We start from the raw sequence: 23,227 nt of genomic DNA, 5'->3' as shown, positions 1-23,227 counted from the left end.
CCTAATTACCCCCCTAATCCCCATTAACCCATTGACCCACCCTTTTTTTTTTCTCTCCCCTTCCTTCTTCCATTAACCCAACTCAAGGATTCTACCGGATTTTGATTTTCCGGCGAGAGAGAGGGATTTTTTCATGGCTGCCCCCCTTGCCCACTGCCATTCTCGTTTCCTTCCCACCTCCCCTACAACACCTTGGAATCACCGAAACTTGCAGCAGGAACAAGCTTAGTATTTAGAAGCTTCAAGATTCCATCGCAAATGTCAGAGAGCTCATTCTCGATGCGAGATCTGTAGTCGCGAACGACAGAGATGTGGTCTTCGTTGCCGCGACTCTCCTCCTTCTGCTTGATCGAACGACGAGCCCTGATGACATTTTTGTAGACGACGGAGAGGAGGTTTTGCTCCTCCACCGTGAGCTCCTCCCCTTCCGACGCCGCGGTAACCACCTTCTCCATGAACTCAACCATCTCCTCGTAAAGCTCCAATTGTTATGCGAGTTTCGCCATGTAAACGCTCTCTTCCAGAGCTGAGGACACCATTGTTGGTTGTTTTTTTGGAGAGAGGTAGTGGCGATGAGTTTCCTGGGTTTTCCGTTGTCGCCCAATTCTTCCATTTAGGAAAAGGGGATTGTTCGATTTTTTGAAACTTCAATTTGATTTTTCCTTTGAATTGAAGAACTTACAGTGTATGTAGAATGAATTTCTGAGAATGATTTAGGGTTCTGATTTCTGCAATGGCGAGGTTGTGGCGGTGGTTGCGGTGGAAAGGAAAAGCATTTCCATGGGAGAAGAAGGGGGAAAGAATTTGCAGGGAAGAAGAAGGGGGCATTTGCAGGGAAGAAGGGGGAAGAAGAAGGAAAAAGAGAAAAAAAAAGGAAAATTGGGAAAAGAAATTTGGGTTAATGGGTTAAAAGGTGGGTTAATGGGTTAATTGAGTTGATTAAGGGCTGATGACATCATCAAGGGTATATATGTGGGGTATTAAGTTTTGAAATAGGGGTATTTTTATGTATTATTGAAACTTGAGGACATTTGGTGAATTTTCTGAAAACTCGGGGATATTTCATGAAATATCCGAAAATTCTATTCCCGGTTTATTACGAAGACAAGTATTGAGTTCAAAATTACGCAACAAAGTCTTGTATTTTTTTTTTTAAAAGAAAGACATTTTCAACTTTTAAGTGTTTTCCTTTATTTTTTTACTTACACCATTTTTCGTTTATGAAAATTGATATTAGTTGCACCAATTTCCTTTCATGGAAGGTATACATATGTTTTTTTGGAAGGTATACATATGTTTTTTGGAAGGTATACAGACCATATACTCACATTTCACATTTACCATTACCTAACATTTTTACTCTCTTTTGTTGTTTGTTATCATATGAACAATTTTAATGTTTGCAATCTATTACTATATATTAAAAGAGACACCAGGAATGACACGTGTTAATTCCTGGTGCGATTTTTTCCGCCAAAAACCACTTTCCCAAAAAAGAGTATTTGTTTTATTTTATTTTTATTCTATACCTTTTTATAAACTATTTATGTATGAAAACAAAATTTAGTTTATAAATTATGGCAATAATAGATACGACGTAATAATAATTATTCTAAATTGGTAATATTTTAGTCAAATCGCTATATTAATAATGGAAAATATATCACTCAATATTTTGGTCAAATTACCATATTAGCATTTTAAATATGCATATTAGATGAATAAATTTAAATGAGTATATTAAAAATGTTATAACTATGCAGTAGTTTGGGATATTCAGTTTAATATTTTGTGAAAAAAATGATCAAAATCCGTACGTGAACAGAATCTAATCTAGTTTTCTTAAATTTTATGGCAACCTAAAATGGTGAAAAAAAAGGGAGAAAGTGCGAGATAAAAAGATAGGCAGTTGTCAAAACGTATATTATTCAGCGCGTCTCCTGTGAGACCAGTCACACCATCAACTTGATGGTGTGACGAGCGCGAAACCAATAGTGTACCCCCTCTAAAACTATCTAAAAAAAGTAACAGATCTAAACTATAGAAGTAACATACCTAAACTAAAAAAGTATTTCCTCAAAAATTATATATATAAAAAAGTAACATGTCTAAACTATAGAAGTAACATACCTAAACTAAAAAAGTACCTCATCTAAAATTATAAAAAAAAGTAACATGTCTAAACTATAGAAGTAACATACCTAAACTAAAAAAAATACCTCCTCTAAAATTATTAAAAAAGAAGTAACATTTCTAAACTATAGAAGCAACATACCTAAACTAAGAAGGTATCTCCCCTAAAACTACTCCGTATAAAAAAAGTAACATGTATAAACTATAAAAGTAACATACCTAAACTAAACGGTTTTTTCATGAAATGCCCCTGAGGTTTAACGAAATGCACCAAATACACTCGCGTGTTTCAAATTACATAATATACCCCTATTTAAACTTATTTGAACCAAATGTCCTTAGACTTAACGGAAGTCTAACACCGTTAGTCATTAGTTTGAATTATCCCTTAATCAACCTAATTGATTAATAATTAACCCCTAATTAATAATTTACTCCATTATGCATTTTCTTTAATTTAATTTTTTTTCTCTTTTTTCTTTATTTTCACTCACCCCCTTCCTTCTCTTCTGGTTCAACAAGCTCAACAACAATCCATCCCCTTCCCTCCTGGTTCCACCACCATCGACCACCGACTTCCGTCCCACCGACCACCGACTTCCGCCCCACCGACCTCCGCCCACACCACCACCGAGCTCCGCTTCAATCTAACTCCCGTACAAAAAATCTTCAATCTAACTCCCGTACAAAAAATCTTCAATCTAAATTCTCAATTTTTTTCCCCAAATTGTCTCAATTCGATTTCTAGAAATGCGAATTATATGTTGGTGGAAGTATAGGACAGCAGCACATAGAATTAGAGAAGAGAAGAGGAAAAAGTTAATTTTGTAGCTAGAATTTCAGTTTTTCGTTCTTCAGTTTTCTTCTTCTTCTTCGTTTTTCCTTGCCTTCTTTCTGGATTTTTTTTTTGTTTTGATTCTGTTCGCACATAGCAGCAGCAACATCGTAATTATGAGATATAGCAGCAGCGATTAGTAGAGATTAGAGAACCTAGTAATTCTATTTTGGTTTTTAGATTTTCGATTATAGGATTAGAATTCAGAAATTTCGAATTCATTTTCTATTGTTCTTGAGTCTGTTCTTCAATTTCCATAAATTGTGTTACGAATGGGATTTTAGCCACGGCTTTACCATCGAACTATGAATTGAGCAATCAAAAAACCATGAAGAGAACGAGCACAACGACGACACTGGATTTGAACTTGAAGAGTGAGAGATCTTGGCTTGCGTCTTTAAGGCTGGTTTCGACTTCTTCTTGGTTTTTGTTCTTGAAGATTGAATCTGGGTTTTCAAGGTTTCAATTTTTTGAGGATTTGTCAATGGATGAGGATTTAAGGGATTTTCAAATTCAGTTTCTAATGGTGTTGAGATTCTCGAACCAGAAGAGAAGGAATAGGTGATTGAAAAGAGGAAAAAAAAAATTAAAGAAAATGAAAAATGGAGTTAATTAGTTAATTATTAATTAATTAAGTTAACGGTTTTTTCATGAAATACCCCTGAGGTTTCACGAAATTCACCAAATACCCCTGCGCGTTTCAAAATACATAATATACCCCTATTTTTTTCCTATTGTTCACCAAATACCCCTATTTTGACTTTCCGTTAGTCCTCCGTTAAGTCATGTTTATAATTCACCAAATGCACCTATTTATACACTTTTTGCACAATATACACCTATTTGTAAACTTGTTTGCACCAAATACCCAAACTGCTTTTAAACTGCATAATTTAAATCTTACGGCTTTGCAGTTCTAATCAGAGCTGTTTGTAACAAATTAGAGCAGTAAATAGGGATTATATTCCATAAAAGATGATTAATTTGCATAGTAACTTTACAAAAACTTTGATTGCCATAATCTATTTGTGCATAAGGTTTAGGAATCAAAGCTGAATTTTGGTCAGTCCAACTTATATTGCAATGAGCTTTGTCTCCTGGACAAACATCAGCAATCTGGCTTTTGGATGGCACATCTTTTTGTGGCTTCCCTAATCTGTCCCAAACACTTTTCCATGGTTGGTTGATATCGGAAGACGGAACTACTGGAAGTATAGAATAAAGAAAAAAAATCAAGGGAGCAGAACGCATTTGTGAACACTTTGCTACAAACAAAAAGTATTAGAAGAAGGCAATGCTTGTGAAAGCCTTCGGTTGTATGACTTTGCAAACTTGACAAACCCCTGTTATTCCTTGTCCTAGATCGCAAGCCTTTTATTTTAGTTTAATCCTTCACTTGCCGCACAAGAGTGTGTTGGAAATTTATATGGAATAACATATGATGAAGTTTCATTTTCTTTTGAGAAAACGCAAACTAAGGATTTACTCTGATCTTCTCAAAGTTCTGCTCCTCATTTGATCAAGAAATTCCCATTAAAAGTTTTAATCTGTTTTTCGCAAAATATACACAATGGATTGACACCCAATCCCTTATATTATAAAAAAAAACAAAATCTCACTCTTAAGAACTGACTTCTTGCACCTCATATGACCAGAAATTTCAAATTAAAAAAGTGAATGCTGAGCACTTTTATTCTGATTTTAACAAAATATACACAAAGGATTAACACTCAATCCATGTTTTGTTTGATCTTGATGATCTTCTCAAAGTGCTGCAAGTCATTTGATCAGGAAATTCACATTAAAAAAGTGAACATTGAACATTTTTATTCTGTTTTTTCCCAAAATACACACAGAGGATTATCATTCAATCCCTTTAGCAAAATACACACAAAATGACATTGAAAAGCCTGCCAATCCCTTGCAAACCAATTAGCTTTTCGAACGTGATATTTGATCAAAATAGTGTTGAGTGGTTCCGTTCGAAATTATAATAATGCAATTGCAATTTGCAAGGTCTTAGATCGCAATGTATTACCAAAAAGCTTCTTATACCTTCAGCTTGCTCAGCCAATTTGGCCAAGTACACATTCTCTTCCCGAGATCCTTCTAAAGGCGACATTGTTTCTCACTTCAAGCAAAAATTAACGACCCAGGAAAGCATTCGGGTCAGGGTTCCTCCGTCTGGAGTTTGGTAGGGAGAAGGAGGTGGTTTGAGGAGAGAGAATTGAGAAGGCGTCGCCGTCTTCTCCTTCATTCTCTTCCGTCGCGCTTAATCCTCTCCTCCCAATGAATTTGTCCAGTAAAATGGATTCGTCGGACTTCCTCGATCTCTTCTCGCCGCCAGCCTTCAAGTCTTCAACCTTCATCGGCGGAAATGGTGGATTCGCCGGACTTCCCACCACCTGCACTACCCAATCACCGGAAGAAGAGGCTTGTATTTCTGGATAGTTTGAGGTGAATCAATGGCTATTGATGAATTGGGGGTGAGATCGAAGATGGGTTAGAACTAGGAGATGAGAGGAGAGAGAAGAAATGAGATTTATTTTTTTAAGTTAAAATATAGAATATTAGGTAAATAAGGGTATAATCGTAAATTAAAGCTAACGGAGAACTAACGGTCGTTAAATACAAGGGTATTTGGTGCACTTTAAGTTTAAATAGGGGTATATTATGTATTTTGAAACGCGCAGGGGTATTTGGTGAATTTCGTGAAACCTCAGGAGCATTTCATGAAAAAACCGTTAAGTTAATTAAGGGCTAATTCGAACTAATGACTAACGGTGTTAGACTTCCGTTAAGTCTAGGGGCATTTGGTGCAAATAAGTTTAAATAGGGGTATATTATGTAATTTGAAACACGCGGGTGTATTTGGTGCATTTCGTTAAACCTCGTGGGCATTTCATGAAAAAACCGTAAACTAAATAATGTATTTCCTCTAAAATTATATATATATAAATAAAGTAACATGTCTAAACTATAGAAGTAACATATCTAAACTAAGAAGCTATCTCCCCTAAAACTACTCCGTATAAAAAAAGTAACATGTCTAAACTATAGAAACAACATACCTAAATTCGCAAGTGTGAACTGGTCTCACCATCAGTTGATGGTGATGACAGTCTCATAAGAATTTGGGCTAGAATAATACTCCGTATGAGTTTCAATTAAATTTCGACATAGAGAAAAGTTGATTACGATAATGGAGTTGCGGAGTACTAAAACAAGTCTAATCTAAGTAGTAAGTGTACCAACCTTAAAGCCAGCCCTTACCAAATGATGCACGTAACATATGGTTTAACATCCATGTGCCTATGAATATACAATGTGCTGTGATGCTGTGAGGTCCATATTGATTCGCCTTTACTTTTCAAATGTAATGATATGGATAGGAGCTACAAAAGCCCATATATATTATATAGGAAGAGGAAAGCCACAAGTAAGATTTAGAAATCAATTGAGGTTGGCATGAGTGATTAAGGGCTTCTTGCTCTTTAATCAAAGCCTCGGGTTTGAGCCCTGAGAACGGAAAAAATCTCAACTGAGAGGGATGTTGCCCATCGAGGTACCCATGCAAACTCCCGTGTGAGGTTAGTCCACTCGCCGAAGGCGGTGGGAACTCCTCGTAGTAGAACCAAAAAAAACAAGTAAGATTTAGAAAAGTGAGAACCAGCCAAGCTTTAACCATTAGTATAATACTTCCTCCGTCCCTTAATACTCGATCCGGTTTGATTTTTTACACTATTCACATAATTTATTTTTAGTATATGAAAACAAATGTTATTATATAGTAATATATAGTTGGCTTCATCTTAATATATATTTTCAAAATATTAATATTTTTATAAGTATTATAATATGTAGTTAAAGAAATTGGTGGTTAAAGTTGTGAATGGACAAGCGTGTCCGGTCAAAATAGATCGAATATTAAGGGACGGAGGAAGTAGTATATAAAATTATGTATTATCAAAAATTGTAAGAACTCGATAATAAAATATTTATTGAGGGGGATCAAACAAGATTTTATATGATAATATTTGATAAGAGATTTCAAAGACCTCAAAATGAAGTGTAGATGAGACTTTGTTAGAGCGCTTGTAACTCGTAAGCGGTCCAACTTCAAAACGTGAGATAGACTAGTCAAGCAATGTGGTTAGAAAGGTAAAAAACAAGTAAGCTTTAACAATTAGTATAATAGTATCTCCATTTCAGAAAATTCTTTACAATCACTATTTGCACGAACTTTAATGCAATATTTAACTACTATTATATTCATTTTTGTATGTGGAAAAATTATAAAAAGTTGATATTCTGAAAATACATACCGAAACCAATATAACAAGATCTTACATGTAACGTTTTGATGTATATAATGGTGAGAATTTACGGTCAAAGTTTTCATACTTTGGACACATATTACAAAGCGTAAAGAACTTTCAGAAACGGATGTAGTAGTATATTTAATTACGTATTATTAATTAAAAGTTATAAGAAGTTGGTATTGATATATTTATTGAGACGAATTAAACCAGATTTGCATAATGATATTTTGATGTTTATATGAGTAGCTATATTCGTCAAAAATTTCAAACTTTGACCCTCAAAAAGTTAAGTTTAAACGCGACCTGATCTGTTAGCAGAAGCAGAGCCATTGTTGCAAGTGTTAGGGTCATTTGACCTCACTTAATATTTAATATTTTCATTTTTTTAATTAAATCTGACAGTTTATTTGTATAAAGGTTTATATAAAAAAATAACTATTTGCACCCGCTAAAATGATCAAATGATATTAATTTTCTGGATCCGCCACAATATGTTAGAACGCATGTAAATAGTCCGACTTGAAAAACGTAATCATGAGATCATGAGATAGATGAGTGACAAGTAGATTTAGAACGGCAAGAACCAAGCTTACTTTGATTAATTTAAAACTATACATTAGGGATTTAATTTGGAGGTAAAACACATGGGTTTCAAAAATTTAACTCCAAGCTAGTATCACATAAAAACCCACTTAAAAACACCATAAAACTTGCATAATCTTTGGCCCTTTTCTCTTAGCATCTCTCCTCAGCACCACCATATGAACCATTAGCATTAGAAACCCTAATAGAGTTACTCTTCTTGGTGGGCGGCTTAAACCAAATAGCACAAATCATAAACGCAACAAAGTTGATAAAACTTAAGACAGTCAACAACCAGTAGAAGTAATCAAGCCTTCCATAGTTGATATCATCGGCAAGCCACCCTTCACTCTTGCTGTTCGTGGTGACATTCTTAATAACAGACACAAGGAAACTGCTGAGGAAGAATCCTAGAGAAAGTGTTGTAAGGAAGAGTCCAGTGCTCATTGTTTTCATGCTTTTGGGTGCTTGAGTTATGAAGAAATCGAGTTGTCCGGTATAGATGAAGGCTTCTCCTGCACCAACTAGGAAGAATTGTGGGATTAACAAGTATACACTTATGGGAAGTGATAGTTCGTCTCTTCCTACTGCGATTGCTACTGAAAGTCTCTTCTTCTCCACCCATGCCGCGGCTGCCATCCCTAGTGTGGAGAGGACTAGCCCTATTGCTATTCTTTGCAAGCTGCTGAAACCTATACATGTAAAATCATATGGAAACCAACTTAGTGTTGTTGTTGCAGTAACACTGTTTACGTGGTATTTGTGCACTTGGCTAAAAGTTACCTTTCACAAACAAACAGTGTCAAAAGTTGTTTGGTTGATTGTATATGGAAATATTATGAAGTACTTTTTAATTTCGTTGTTCGTATTTCTCTTTTAAGATCTGAGGTCATATGAAACCAATTAGATGTATAATGTATGCATTATTTCTGTGATGATAATAGTACATCTTAGCCAACTAATTGTTGGTACCTTGAATCTCATGATATTAAAGCAAGAATAGCCTAAGAAAACATGATTTGTTCCCTTTTGGTTTAACTAATACAAGTGAGATGCATGTGATCTACTTTGATAAATAGAGACATAAAACTTGGATTTATATACATTTTGTTAAGCATCTTAATAACATAGTATCTCAAGTGTACTATAAAACCTTTTATCTAAACAAGTGTACTATACAACCTCATACCAAACTAACTCGACGGCTCTAACATATTTTAATTAAACCGAATTGAATATTTCAAGTAAAAATATCGATTATTGCCAATCAAAATTTGTATTGATGATCAAAATTGTCATATTTACCAACATATTAAAATCTATTTTTACTGATTAAAACTGCTTTATTTTCCGGGATTAAACATAGGTATATTATTGGCTATGTTATTTCAGATTATGGTTAGTGGGGTTGTCACAAGATACTTAAAGTAGTATTCACAATCATCCTTTACACCCATACAGGGCCAACAAAAGAAACATGAAGAGTGGTGGTACCATATTACCATTACCATCCTTTGGACCACCAACATAATATAAGAATATAAGATGATGGTAAAAACATCAAGTAATAAAATCAAAATATATGGTGCAATTTACCTGGCTTGCCCTTGAATTTCTTCCAAAGGGGCACAATTACGCGGTCGTAGACGCCTAAACTGATGAGAATCGCGGCCACGAAGAACACGGTGAGTGATCCAGCAGGGATTTGGAAACTCCCAAGGGATCTCTCCATGGTGAAAGCTTGTTCTACAGAAAATGTGATCATTTGTGCATATGTTGTCCAGAATATTATGGTTGTTGCCCACACAGGTAGCAATCTCGCCATCATCTTCACTTCCTCGACTTTAGTCACCGAGCATAGCTTCCATGGGTTCGGGGCTGAGCCACCGGGAACGTTCTCGAAGTCACCCTCACCTACTATGGCTGCCTTGTCCAAGCACCTGTATGTGCATAATGTTATAATTTTAAACTTAAGGGAAGACACTGATTAAACATTAATTAGACGTTAAATTAATACTGATCCACTACGAGCTACTCCTAGTCGATCCTATGGATTTTCCCTTAAAAATAAAAATTTTATTTTTGAAACTTTTCTCCTATCCTATTATGTAAATCCGAAAAGATCTCCATAGATCTGAAAAATAAAAACAAATGTCCAAAGATACAAAAAAAGTCCGTGTTTTATCTATGCTGATCTGATCTGCCACTATTTGGGTAGGAAATAAAAAGGTATATAGTTGTATACTTTTAAAGGTGACCTTTACATAATCTCATGCTTCAAATGGTGGTTTTTTCTTCCTAAGACCTAATATTGCCTTGATTAATTAATGTTAATGATGATGAGCTAGGTTAAGCTAAAAATTAAAGTCCGATCCTTGATTAATATAGTAAAAAACTTTGTATATGCACTTTTAATTTTTAAAGGTGACCTTTTCATATTGTCTTAATTTAACATGATGGATTTCTTCTTTTTAAGACCTAATATTGCCTTGATTATTGTTAATAATGATGATATAATTAAGTTTAAGGGAACATACCCAAATTGCTCAGTGTGAGGAACCCTATGTCCTTCAGGAGAATCCTCATACAAGTAATTAACATCATAAGGCAATTGCATCTTAGATTTCTTTGCAGCAGCCGATATAACTTGGAAGATATGAACAATAGGACTTCCCATACTCTTCTTGTACCTATATCTTTTCATGCCACTCAAAAGTATGATTATAGCAATTCCCATTGAAACAGAGCAAATCCCATATGCCCAACTTCTTCCCACCTCGTCTTGTATCCATACGAGCACGGTCACTGCCATTAGAGTCCCTAAGCTAATGAAGAAGAAGAACCTACTAAAGAAGGCTGTCATTTGAGCCTTCTCCTTGTCATCTTTCTCGTCGAATTGATCACTACCAAGTCCTGATACACTTGATTTTAGACCACCTGTCCCTAGGGCGATCAAGTATAAGGCTAAGTATAAGACTCCCATTTGAAAGTCTGTTGCCTTTTGGCAAGGCTCGTTCGTGTTTGGGTCACAAGATGGTGGTCGAAGCTCGGGGATTTTTGTTGAGATTGCTAGCATTGCTGTCCCCTGGATCACATATAAGTTATGGTTTAGCGACAAAAAAACATTCAGAGAAGACCATACCAGAAACTAGAAAAATTAGACTAGATCAGATGAAGAGAACAAAGCTTCAAAGTTGATTATTTGTCCTTACCAAAGTTTGTACAACAGCGAAAATTGCGACAGTTTTGAATCTTCCTAGGAAGGAATCAGCCAAAAAGCCTCCGAGAAGGCAGAGGAGGAAGGAAGTTCCCATGAAATCAGTGACAACATTTGCTGAGGTTGAACTAGGTAGGTGCATAGTTCCTACTAGGTACGTCACAAGGTTCACGGCTATCCCCATTGTCGATAGCCTTTCACACATCTCGATTCCTGTTTATCAAAGAGAATCCCGATCATTGTATTTTGATGGATATACACTTGTTTTTACTAGTGCAACATTGTTATTTTGAATATTTTAATCAACTTTTGCATGAATCACCTTCTTACTAGCTAGCTTATGCTTAATGAAGTTGAATAATATGCATGAAAACATAGAAACACTCAAACATAAATGATCATGAAAAATATACTAATGGTACGTAGGTACATTATAAGTTTGAAACATACCTAAAATAAGGGCAGCAGGCACCCAACCACCAGTTTTCGACCGGTCTGCAGGGGAACCCTTATAATCAAGGGCATCAGCAACAGCCCAACTCATCTTTCCCTCCTGAGCCATCAAAAACACAGAAAGGACCGTTAACTATGGTGACGCGATTTTGAGATAGAAACTATTAAAGTACACTAACAACTTGTAACAACATCGATGAAGAATATAATACTTGTTATTACAAGCTAAGCTAAGCTAAATGAAAATGCTAACCATTTGAACAAGTCTTAGATGCAACAGCCAAATAAGTGTCGTAATATAAGATTTAAGCTAAATTTGTTTGTGTTTATAGAACACGTTTTTGTTTTTGGAAGCTAAAATTGTTGCTTGAATGTGCTTGTACTCACAATAAAGATAGGTTGTGAGGTTTCTCTTATATAGCCAAAGTTTTCTAGGTAACTTATGTTGTTGTAATGAAAAGAAAAATATAAATAAAATTAAAATATAAAGTGATGTGGCCCTCCACTAGTGGTTGACACAAATAACAGCTAGTATTTGGCAGAGAGAGATTAGTCCAATCCCATTTTTGCACCTTTCCATTTGAAGGTTCTAGCTAGGGTTACAAGAATTAATGTTATATGGGATTATATTTCATTTTCTGTTACACTAACACCACCTAACACGAGATATTCACCCTATCACATTTTTGTAGAATACATATTGCAGAGCAAGTGTACCTTTTTTTCTGATAGATCTGTAAAGGCAATGATATAGACGAGATTCAATCTCAAATCTTAGGTGCCACTGTGAATGATTCAACCCATTAAGCACTTTAGCATCCACAACTTGACTGCGACTGTTGATTCAGTTGAGAAAATACCACATCAACCATGTTAATTGCAACGGGAAATGATTATGAATATTTTATTTATGTAACACTACCTAACACGAATTTTGTATTAATTGTTGTTGTGGAAAGCCGTAAAACCAATTATTTAGACGAGATTTGATCTCAGATGGTCTTGAGTACCACCTCTGGAAAATTTAACCAAGTAAGTTAAACTAGTACATTGACATCTGTTGATCCAGCTATGGTAACACCACATCAGAAACGTTAATTGCGCTCAGGAGAAAAAATAATGAATCTTTAATTATTGTAAGGTTTTGAAAAGTAGATCTTGATGTTGTTGTTTGTGGAGGAAGGTTAAAACAAAAAGAAAAAGAAGAAGAGAGAATCTTCAGCATGCAAATCCTAATACCAAATTCATGGTCATATTATTGATACATGAAGGTGAAGGATAGTTACTGGACAAGAAGATTGTGAACCCCATTGCATCTCCTCTTCTCATTAGCTAAGTGCTTTTGATACCCCACCATTCAAAACTTCTTTAATTTTTTGGTTTTTATTTTTTGGAAGTTTTTATTTTTTTTTGGGAAATAGATTGGAAGATAAGAGAAAACACTTTTGGAGATCATGATCAAAAAAATAATTAAAGTTACAATCCTATTTTAGAAATAACTGGAAAAAAAGAAAAAGAGAAAAATGGGTGGAATTAATGTCATTCACATGTTAATTATATTTAATTTAATTAAGTTGGAAGAAATTAAATTAAATTAAATTAGTTTCTATCAGTAATTGTTGAAATAGTCTAGTGTTGTTGGGTTTTGAGAGAGAAGTAGTGTTGGATTTATACACAGGTGTAAAGTTTAGAAAAGGAAGCTGATTGAGCTCTTTACATGAGATGCAATTGTGCAATTCTCTTTGTTGGTTGTCAATTCTTTTTAATTTCTTGGTTCAATTAATTTTAGTTTTGTACTTTCGCTATTTGTCATTTTTATATTTTTAATTGTGGAATTATGTCACTACTTTTCTCATTTGTGAATGTTATTGTTACTTGAGGTTAACATGTAGGGGATGTTTGGTATGAGTTTTTTTGGGGTTGGAAACGGAATTAAGTAATCGTTACCGTTACGGGTTGTTTGGTTGGAGGTATGGATTAACCATTACCATTACTCGGCGGTAACGTATTCCTCCACTTTGTTACCAGTCAAAACCCAGAGGTAACGGTTAACATTTCCCTTCAAACAACTCTGCCTCCTCCTTCTCTCCATCTCCTTCTTTCTCTTCTCTCCCCCTCTCTCTGTCCTTTGAGTTTGAGGTTACTCGGACTTCGCGAATCATCTGCTCAAATTGTTTGAACTTGTTGTTGATGATGATGATCAATAATGATGATGCTTAATTTGGTTAATCAAATCTTTTAAACTTGTTGATGATGATGATGATCGATGATGATCAACAACATTAATGATAATCGATGATGATGATAGATGATGATGATGATCAATGATGTGATGATCCCAAATTCTTATATGAGACTGTCCTCACCATCAACTGATGGTGAGACCAGTTCACACTTGCGAATTTAGGTATGTTACTTCTATAGTTTAGACATGTTACTTTTTTTATAATTTTAGAGGAGATACTTTTTTTAGATTAGGTATGTTACTTCTATAGTTTATACATGTTACTTTTTTTATACGGAGTAGTTTTAGGGGAGGTACATTTTTAGTTTAGGTATGTTACTTCTATAGTTTAGACATGTTACTTTTTTTTTTATATATATATAATTTTAGAGGAGGTACTTTTTTAGTTTAGGTATGTTACTTCTATAGTTTAGATCTGTTACTTTTTTTTTATATATAGTTTTAGAGGAGGTAGCTATTGGTTTCGCGCTCGTTACACCATCAAGTTGATGGTGTGACTGGTCTCACAGGAGACGCATTGTGTGATGATAGATTTCTATTGTTTTTATATATACTTCGTATTTTATTTTTTTGATAAAAACTGTTATTGTTGTTATTATTAATATTATTATTGTTAGAATTGGCTATATTTTGTAGTCGAATTTCATAAAAGCTTTGTCGTTGTTATATTATTATTATATTATTATTGTTATTGTTATTTCTTTTTTCTTATTGGAGAGGGTGAATATTAAAAGGGCAAAAATGTATTTTCCTGTAATAAACGTGGGTGTTTTAAGAAATAAGTCAAAAATCCCTTATTTATTTCCTTACTCTATACTGAGTATTACTTACCAAACGTCAAGTAAAGGAATCTTAGGTATGTGATTCCTTTCCCGTAATATACCAAACAACTAATAATGGTAATAGTTAACATTACCTTTCCTCCTTCTTATTTGTTTCCATTCCACTCCCTTTCCGACATTTATACCAAACAAGCCCGTAGATTGTATCAAAATGGAAAAAGTAAAACTAAAATAGAAGATAGAATTATCGAGAGAAAACGCATGGGAGAAATTTGGAATGAGATAACACTAGGTCACTAGGGGTTGTTATAAGTTAAGACGTACGATTCAGCTCGGTCAAAGCTTGGCCCAAACATGCTCAGTCTGACTTGAGATCTTAATTATTCATGCTTGAGCTATACTTGGCTCAGCTCGTAAGTGTTATTCATATACTTTGTACTACCTCCATTTCAAAATGATATCTACGCTTTTCATTTTAGTAATGTTCTTTACACTTTTATTTTTTCTATTTTGACAAAAAGTTTTAATACCTTACCATTTTTACCTCACAATATTTACAATATCTCATTCACTTTCTCTTACTTTATTCATTTTTTTCTCACACTCACCCATCTTTTTAAACATTTATCTTATATACTCTATCCATATTTTGTTATATTCAACCAACTTTTTTACTTTTGTTTTAATATTTATACAAATAGTAACCGTAAAAATCTTTATGAAACGGAGATAGTATGATGTTAAAAGGGAGATTATATCTAAAAGGAAAAAAAGTAAAATAATAATAATAATAATAATAATAATAATAATAAATGATATAGATAGAAAACGTAAGGGACAATTTTTTTATGGGATAGAATTAGAGGTATATGCCGAAACAGCGCGTCTCCTGTGAGACCAGTCACACCATCAACTTGATGGTGTGACGAGCGCGAAACCAATAGCGTACCTCCTCTAAAACTATAAAAAAAAAGTAACAAATCTAAACTATAAAAGTAACATACCTAAACTAAAAAAGTACCTCCTCTAAAATTATATATATAAAAAAAAAGTACCTCCTCTAAAATTATATATAAAAAAAAAAAGTAACATGTCTAAACTATAGAAGTAACATACCTAAACTAAAAATGTACCTCTCCTAAAACTATTCCGTATAAAAAAAAGTAACATGTCTAAACTATAGAAGTAACATACCTAAACTAAAAAAGTACCTCATCTAAAATTATAAAAAAAAAGTAACATGTTCAAACTATAGAAGTAACATACCTAAACTAAAAAAATACCTCCTCTAACATTATTAAAAAAAGAGTAACATGTGTAAATTATAGAAGTAACATACCTAAACTAAGAAGGTATCTCCCCTAAAACTACTCCGTATAAAAAAAGTAACATGTATAAACTATAGAAGTAACATACCTAAACTAAAAAAAGTACTTCGTCTAAAACTATAAGAAAAAAGTAACATGTCTAAACTATAGAATTAACATACCTAAACTAAGAAGGTATCTCCCCTAAAACTACTCCGTATAAAAAAAGTAACATGTATAAACTATAGAAGTAACATGAGTTAACCTCGTGATTAGGGTCTCAATTTTGACAAAAATTATCGATTAGGACCTCACTTTATTTTTGTCACCATTTAGGACCTTGTATCACTTTTCCGGTCAAATGTTACTACCATGGTAAAATAAGTTGGGTCATTGGATTAGAAAAAATATTTTTTTTATAAAAAGTAAAAACTGATTAATTATTCATTACTCTATTCTTAATTTCTTCCTCTACCTTCTCCATTTTGGCTTCAATGCCAGTACTTTTCGTCTCATTCCCTTCCCCAGGTTCATTCTATCCTCTTTCTTTTCTTGCTCCTTCAACATTTCTTATAGTTAGTAGTCGACAATGTGCAAAATATGCTGATTACTTTTACACAATAACCAAAACAAAAATGATTAAATCAAATTTGTAAATCAAGACCCAAAATTCAAAAAAAAAAACATCAGATTAAACTTAGAGAAATTAAGAAATGAAAAGGGAATTATACCAAGACCAACATATCTCGAATTTGCTAACCCCTATCCCTTGAGCTCTAACAATCCTGATTGTATATTTTCTTTTGTACTTTATTTTTATTTCTATTTTGGAGTATACAATTTGATCTGTGTACTGAATTTTTGATTCCATGAATTGAGGGGTTGAGAATTGCGATGTATAATTGGATATTGAGGAGTCTTATTCATCTAAATTAGGTATTGTCTTTCCTAATTGAATTGGGAAACACTAAATTAACCTTAAGAAAGACTAGAGGAAAAGGGGGGGAGTTGAGGGAGATACGGGATTCATATTGTCTTGGTGGAGAAGACGACATAGATGGGAACTGGAGAGGGAGAGAAAGAAAGATTGAGTTTAAAAAAATCAGTAACAACATTGAATGTTTTCCTTAAGCTTTTAATATTGAAGGATCTCAGTTTTTAGCTCCGGTGAGTTAAACCTGAGTTAAGTTGTCGGATTATTAACCTTAGGTCCCAATTGGTGACAAAATAAGAGTGAGGTCCCAATTGGTGATTTATGTGAAAACTTAGGTCCCAAATATGGGCTTAACTCGAAGTAACATACCTAAACTAAAAAAAGTACCTCCTCTAAAATTAAAAAAAAAAAAGTAACATGTCTAAACTATAGAAATAACATACCTAAATTCGCAAATGTGAACTGGTCTCACCATCAGTTGATGGTGAAGACAGTCTCATATAAGAATTTGGGATGCCGAAATTGCATCTCATGTTTTGTGGGTTAAAGTTGGGTTCATGAAGGCTTGACTCAAACTCGGATTTGACTCGAGATCTTAGCTAGCCAAATGTGGCTTGAATGCTTGTTTTTTGAGTCTCAAACTTGAGCCAAATTCAGCTCAATTTTTCAGGCTCCACAATTTTTTAGCTCGAGTTGAGCCTATGTGATTTGGTTCGGCTCGTTAATACCCTTAGATATATAATCAAAGTGTTGTTTTGTAAACCTTCAATATAGCTGGCTAGAATAAGATCGTATAACTTTATTTTGGGAATACCCTACGTAAAAAGAATAGCACTTTTTTAGTATTACCTCCGTTTTAAAAAGTTCTTTACACTTACTATTTGTACGGACTCTGGTGTAATATTTGACCGCTAATATATCCAATTTTGTATGGTAAAAAATTGATATTTATAAAATACATTTTGAGACGAATCTAACAAGATATCTCATGATAAATTTTTATAGATATAATAGTGAGAATTTATGGTCAAAGTTTTGATTGTTAGACACATTTTTCAAAGCGTAAAAAACTTAATGAAACGGAGGTAGTACAAATTTTAATGCAATTTCCTTAACACCCTTTCTATTAATATTACTTTAATATATATTTCATCCGTCTTTTAATACTCGCAACGTTTGGACTTTTGCCACTATTCATATAATATACTTTGACTATTCGTAGTGTTTTTTGTATAAGATAAAACATAGTCATGTGGGATCTTGTTAGATTCGTTTCAAGTTGTATTTTCAAAATATCAACTTTTTATAATTTTTGCATAAAGAGAATTTAAGATATAAATGATCAAAGTTGTGCATTGGCATGCGTGAAACTAACAAACGTTGCGAGTATTAAAAGACGGAGGAAGTACATGTTAAATATACCAAACTTACATTTTCGTTTTATGTGAGAAAACATATTACTAGAGCACGTCGATCAATATACTGTTAGTTTTCAGTTTATGATTCTACATTTTTTGAAACTGACAATGCTAACTTTTTTTTTTTGATAAACAAATTAATTCATTGATAAAAAGTCATACGACATCTACATAAAAATTTAAATCTAACAAATACATAACAATCGAATCAAATAAAAAAAAAAATTCACCATAGCTACAATCGTAGTATATCAAACATTCTGTATACCCTCTTTTCCAACGCTAACTTAACATAAAGCTATACTTTTTTATGATTTTTATATTTATTTTACTCCTTATTTTTTTTAATACAAGAAATAGAAAACTAGAAATAGAAAACCATAACATAGAACGAGCCCTAAAGTAGCGTGAGATATTAGATAGGACTCATATATAAGAGTGTATTCTTCATAAAGGGAATGCTTAGGTTGTCAACTTGTCACTTTTAGGTTTACAATAATACAAAAGTTCCTCAACTTGGGGTTAAAAAGGTCAACGCACGAAGAGTAATAAGAGCCCTTATTGTTAAGAGATTGAAAACCGACCTCAATCGAAAAAGGAGGATCATAATTATAATCATGTGTTAAAGACTTATCGAGTGACTAGAATCTAACTAAATTAGTTAGCCTTAGGTTTCTTTACATATAAACCATACAAATACATACCAAATTGAAAAATAAAATATGGAAATTAAAATGTAGTTGAAATAAATAAAGAAGCTAGGAAACCTAAAATTTTCATGTCCATGGACTGAATCTAGAGAATCTTCTAGTGTCAATTGAGTATCATGAATGGCATAAATAGGTATTGTATTAGGAAAGGAATCAAAGGATGTCGAGTTTCCTTTTTGGTTTAATACGATACTAGTATGTTCCCAACGATGATGTTAACTTTGTGCAATTTGATTTCAATGTGTCTCCGTTTTTAAATATTATTCCTATTTTGACTTTTCAACTTGTTTCAATTCAATATTTAAACGTAAATAAAAAATTAAAAAGTTTGATATTGTTAAACTATACATCAAGACGGACAAAATAAGATCTCACATGGATATGTTTTGAAATACGTACAATTCCGCTTGCATGGACCCGATCCACCATTAAGGTTACCATGGACCAGGGTAATTAGGTAATTTGCAGCGCATGTACCGTTAGGAAATCACGTGATCCAAAAAAACAGAACGCGCGACCCAACTAAACCCTAAAATCACTATTCTCCAGCAGCTTCTCTCTCCTCCAGCAGCTTCTCTCTCCTCCAACAGCTTCTCTCTCTTCGAGCTTCAACAATGGACGACGATTTAATCGATTTGAATATCGATTTAAATCGCGCAATAGAAGAAAAATTGTATAATTATGACGGTAATTTTCGAATCCTAATAACTAACTACGAAGAATTATAGTAACTTTCATACTCATTTAGTAATTATTATTATTTTAGAAAATTAATTTAGAGAATCATAGAGAAGTATATGACGTTGAAGATGAAGATGAAGGCACATCTCAGCAAGTTATGGTTGCAAATCAATGTATTGAAGAAGGTATGATATAGTATCTCTTAATATATATATATAGTAACTGTTATGTTGATATAGTTAACATATTATAATTGCAGTAGTGTAACTAACATATAAAGAGGAATTATATTTAACGTAGAGTAACTATAACATAAAAAGAGAAACTATGTTTAATGTAGAGTAACTATCTCATATAGACAGGACTTAAGAGTAACTATAAACTATAGAGACTAACTATATAACATGAAGAGTAACTATAACATATAAAGAGTAACTATATGAACTGTAGAGTAACTATAACAATTAATAGATCTTAAGTAACAATGTTAAATATAGAGTAACTATAACATATAAAACGTAACTATATAAAATGAAGAGTAACTATCACATATAAAGAGGAACTATATACTGTAGAGTAACTATCACATATAAAAAGGAGTTATATTAACAGTGAGTAACTATAATATATAAACAGTAACTGTATAAAATGAAGAGTAACTATCACATATAATGATAACTATATTTAAAATAAAGTAACTATAATTTATGAAAGGTAACTATATTAATTATAAAGTAACTTCATATAACGAAGTAATCTATATAAGAAATAAACTACATTTAACTTATAGTAACTATAAGATATAAAGAATAACTATAGTAACTGTAGAGTAACTATAACAAATAATAGATCCTAAGTAAGTATGTTAACTATAGAGTAACTATAACATATAAAGAGTAACTATATGAACTGTAGAGTAACTATAACAATCAATAGATCTTAAGTAACAATGTTAAATATAGAGTAACTATAACATATAAAAAGTAACTATATAAAATGAAGAGTAACTATCACATATAAAGAGGAACTATATACTGTAGAGTAACTATCACATATAAAAAGGAGTTATATTAACAGTGATTAACTATAATATATAAACAGTAACTGTATAAAATGAAGAGTAACTATCACATATAATGATAACTATATTTAAAATAAAGTAACTATAATTTAAGAAAGGGAACTATATTAATTATAAAGTAACTTCACATAACGAAATAATCTATATAAGAAATAAACTACATTTAACTTATAGTAACTATAACATGTAAAGAATAACTATAGTAACTGTAGAGTAACTATAACAAATAATAGATCCTAAGTAAGTATGTTAAATATAGAGTAACTATAACATATAAAGAGTAACTATATGAACCGTAGAGTAACTATAACAATCAATAGGTCTTAAGTAACCATGTTAAATATATAATAAGTACAACATATAAAGAATAACTATATAAAAATGAAGAGTAACTATCACATTTAATGATAACTATATTTGTATTTGTACAGGTTCAATAATACATTCAATTGATACAAACCACATCATCTTTGAAAATCCAAATAATGAGCAGGAAGAAAACATTGATAAAGAATTAGATGGCAGTTTAATTGGAGAAGCAAGGAAAACAACCGATGAGATTTATGATCTATATTGCAAACATGCTGCTATTATTGGTTTTAGTGTACGAAAAGGAAAGAATAGATATAAAGAAGGAACTACAATTGTTAATGAAAAATACTTCTACTGTTCTGCTGCTGGAATAAGAGACCCTCCTAAAAACAAAGAACTCAAAAATGAAGATGATCAATCAGATGCAAAGAAGAAAGAAAGGAGAAAGAGGGTTATGATAACAAGAACAAAATGTGAAGCTCAAATATTTGCAAAGAAGAATGAAAATGGAGATTTTGAAATAGAAAAGCATGTAGTGGTACATAATCACCCATTGACAAGAGAAATAAGTAATTATCTCCACCGATCGGAACGACAAATGACAGAACCTAAAAAAGAAGCTATTGAGGCAATGTCAGAATGTGGTCTAAGACCAATGGAGTCTTATAGGTATATGTCAACAGAAACTGGCGGAGACGACTGTGTTGGTCATACGATGATTGATCATCTAAACTACTGCTACAAGTTAAAAATGAAGCAAGTTGATGGCAAGGATTCACAAACACTAGTGAACAAACTGTATGACATACAATCAATAGATCCCGAGTTCTTTTTCAGAGTAAGACTCAATGCTGAAGGAAAAGTTGAGTGCCTATTTTGGAGGGATTCTATGATGAGAGAAGATTACAAAATATATGGAGATGTTCTAGTTTTTGATACTACATTTAGAACCAATAAGTACAATCTCATATGTGCTCCATTTGTTGGTATAAATAACCATTGGAAAAACACAATGTTTGCACATGCACATGCAAAAACTTTGAAGAATCTGGATAGTTGTGCTTCCATTGTTTGAGAATATTGCATTTACATTCAATCAATACAATTCCAGATCGTTACGTAACAACAAGATGGACTAGATATGCAAAGAAACAGATATGGGAAAGGGTTGATACAATAAAAAGGGAGAAAGGTGAAATCAACAATTTTACTGGTTGAAGATTACATATGATCAGAAGGTAATTTTTCAATATACATTAGTTCATTTTCATATAGTTACAATTACAGTAGATATTTGACTTCATGCTTAAACTTTATACCACAGATACTATAACTTAATTTTGAAAGGGCATAAGATAGCAAAGGCCAGAAAATTTATCGAGGAGAAGTTTAAAACGGATAATAAAGCAGTTGATGAAATCATAAAAAAGGAAGAAGAAAGGAAGGCAAAAGAAGAAGTTGCAAAGATAGCAGAACAAGAAAAGGCAAAAGCTGAAGCACAACGACAAACACAAGACGAAGAATCAACTAATTCTGAAATAACAATTGTGCTTGATCCTGATCGTGCTAATACTAAAGGAAAGAGTAAGAAGAGAATAAAGGGTCAATATGAAAATTACAAGCAGCCATCAAAGAAAGGAAAAAAGAAACACAAAGAATTTGGATCCAAGACACCAAATATTCAATTATTTACACCTAAAGAACAACTATTTTAGTGATGTTCTTGTTTTATATTATAGTTTTGACAATATAGTTACTCTTAGTACAATATAGTTACTATTCTGAAAATATAGTAACTCTTTATAAAATATAGTTACAATTTTGACAATATAGTAACTCCTAATACAATATAGTTACTATTCTGAAAATATAGTAACTCTTTATAAATTACTATTCTGAAAATATAGTAACTCTTTATAAATTACTATTTTGACAATATAGTAACTCTTAATACAATATAGTTACTATTCTGAAAATATAGTAACTCTTAATACAATATAGTTACTATTTTGACAATATAGTAACTCTTTATAAAATAGTTACTATATTGACAATATAGTAACTCTTTATAGTTACTATTTTGACAATATAGTAACTCTTAATACAATAGTTACTATTCTGAAAATTATCTCTTTATAAAATATAGTTACTATATTGATAATATAGTAACTCTTAATACAATAGTTACTATTCTGAAAATTATCTCTCTATAAAA

At 32.6% G+C, this 23,227-nt stretch overlaps 3 protein-coding genes across 3 annotated transcripts; 1 reads left to right on the top strand and 2 right to left on the bottom strand.

Moving 5' to 3' along the window:
* Window positions 1-182: 182 nt before the first annotated feature.
* LOC110795022 (14-3-3-like protein) lies at window positions 183-467 on the bottom strand. Its single transcript, XM_021999990.2, has one exon. The coding sequence runs from the start codon at window positions 465-467 to the stop codon at window positions 183-185; it is 285 nt and encodes a 94-aa protein (XP_021855682.2).
* A 7,390-nt stretch (window positions 468-7,857) lies between these two features.
* On the bottom strand, window positions 7,858-11,953 carry LOC110795008 (protein NRT1/ PTR FAMILY 6.2). The gene is made up of 6 exons (XM_021999980.2): window positions 11,796-11,953; window positions 11,540-11,642; window positions 11,085-11,302; window positions 10,410-10,957; window positions 9,469-9,812; window positions 7,858-8,564 (listed from the first exon to the last, which is right to left on the bottom strand). Exons 1-6 carry the CDS (start codon window positions 11,796-11,798, stop codon window positions 8,026-8,028), a joined length of 1,755 nt encoding a protein of 584 aa, XP_021855672.1. The 5' UTR covers window positions 11,799-11,953; the 3' UTR covers window positions 7,858-8,025.
* Window positions 11,954-21,610: 9,657 nt separating this feature from the next.
* Window positions 21,611-22,765, top strand: LOC130467564 (protein FAR1-RELATED SEQUENCE 5-like). Its single transcript, XM_056836107.1, has 3 exons — window positions 21,611-22,026; window positions 22,337-22,596; window positions 22,752-22,765. Exons 1-3 carry the CDS (start codon window positions 21,611-21,613, stop codon window positions 22,763-22,765), a joined length of 690 nt encoding a protein of 229 aa, XP_056692085.1.
* Window positions 22,766-23,227: the final 462 nt, after the last annotated feature.

The sequence above is a fragment of the Spinacia oleracea genome, chromosome 2 (genome assembly GCF_020520425.1).
Source record: "Spinacia oleracea cultivar Varoflay chromosome 2, BTI_SOV_V1, whole genome shotgun sequence".
Lineage (NCBI taxonomy): Eukaryota > Viridiplantae > Streptophyta > Magnoliopsida > Caryophyllales > Amaranthaceae > Spinacia > Spinacia oleracea.
The sequence above is the reverse complement of the archived record's forward strand: the minus strand, read 5'-3'. Positions and strand labels throughout refer to the sequence as shown.

What these genes read in the sequence shown, in the direction of transcription:
- LOC110795022 (XM_021999990.2), bottom strand. Translation starts at nt 467, where the DNA reads ATGGTTGAGTTCATGGAGAAGGTGGTTACCGCGGCGTCGGAAGGGGAG.
- LOC110795008 (XM_021999980.2), bottom strand. An exon ending in GCCTGCTGCCCTTATTTTAG is followed by an intron (nt 11,303 to 11,539) that starts GTATGTTTCAAA and finishes TTTGATAAACAG; the next exon opens with GAATCGAGATGTGTGAAAGG. An exon ending in CCTCACACTGAGCAATTTGG is followed by an intron (nt 9,813 to 10,409) that starts GTATGTTCCCTT and finishes ATGCACATACAG; the next exon opens with GTGCTTGGACAAGGCAGCCA.
- LOC130467564 (XM_056836107.1), top strand. Translation starts at nt 21,611, where the DNA reads ATGACAGAACCTAAAAAAGAAGCTATTGAGGCAATGTCAGAATGTGGT. An exon ending in AACCATTGGAAAAACACAAT is followed by an intron (nt 22,027 to 22,336) that starts GTTTGCACATGC and finishes TTTATACCACAG; the next exon opens with ATACTATAACTTAATTTTGA.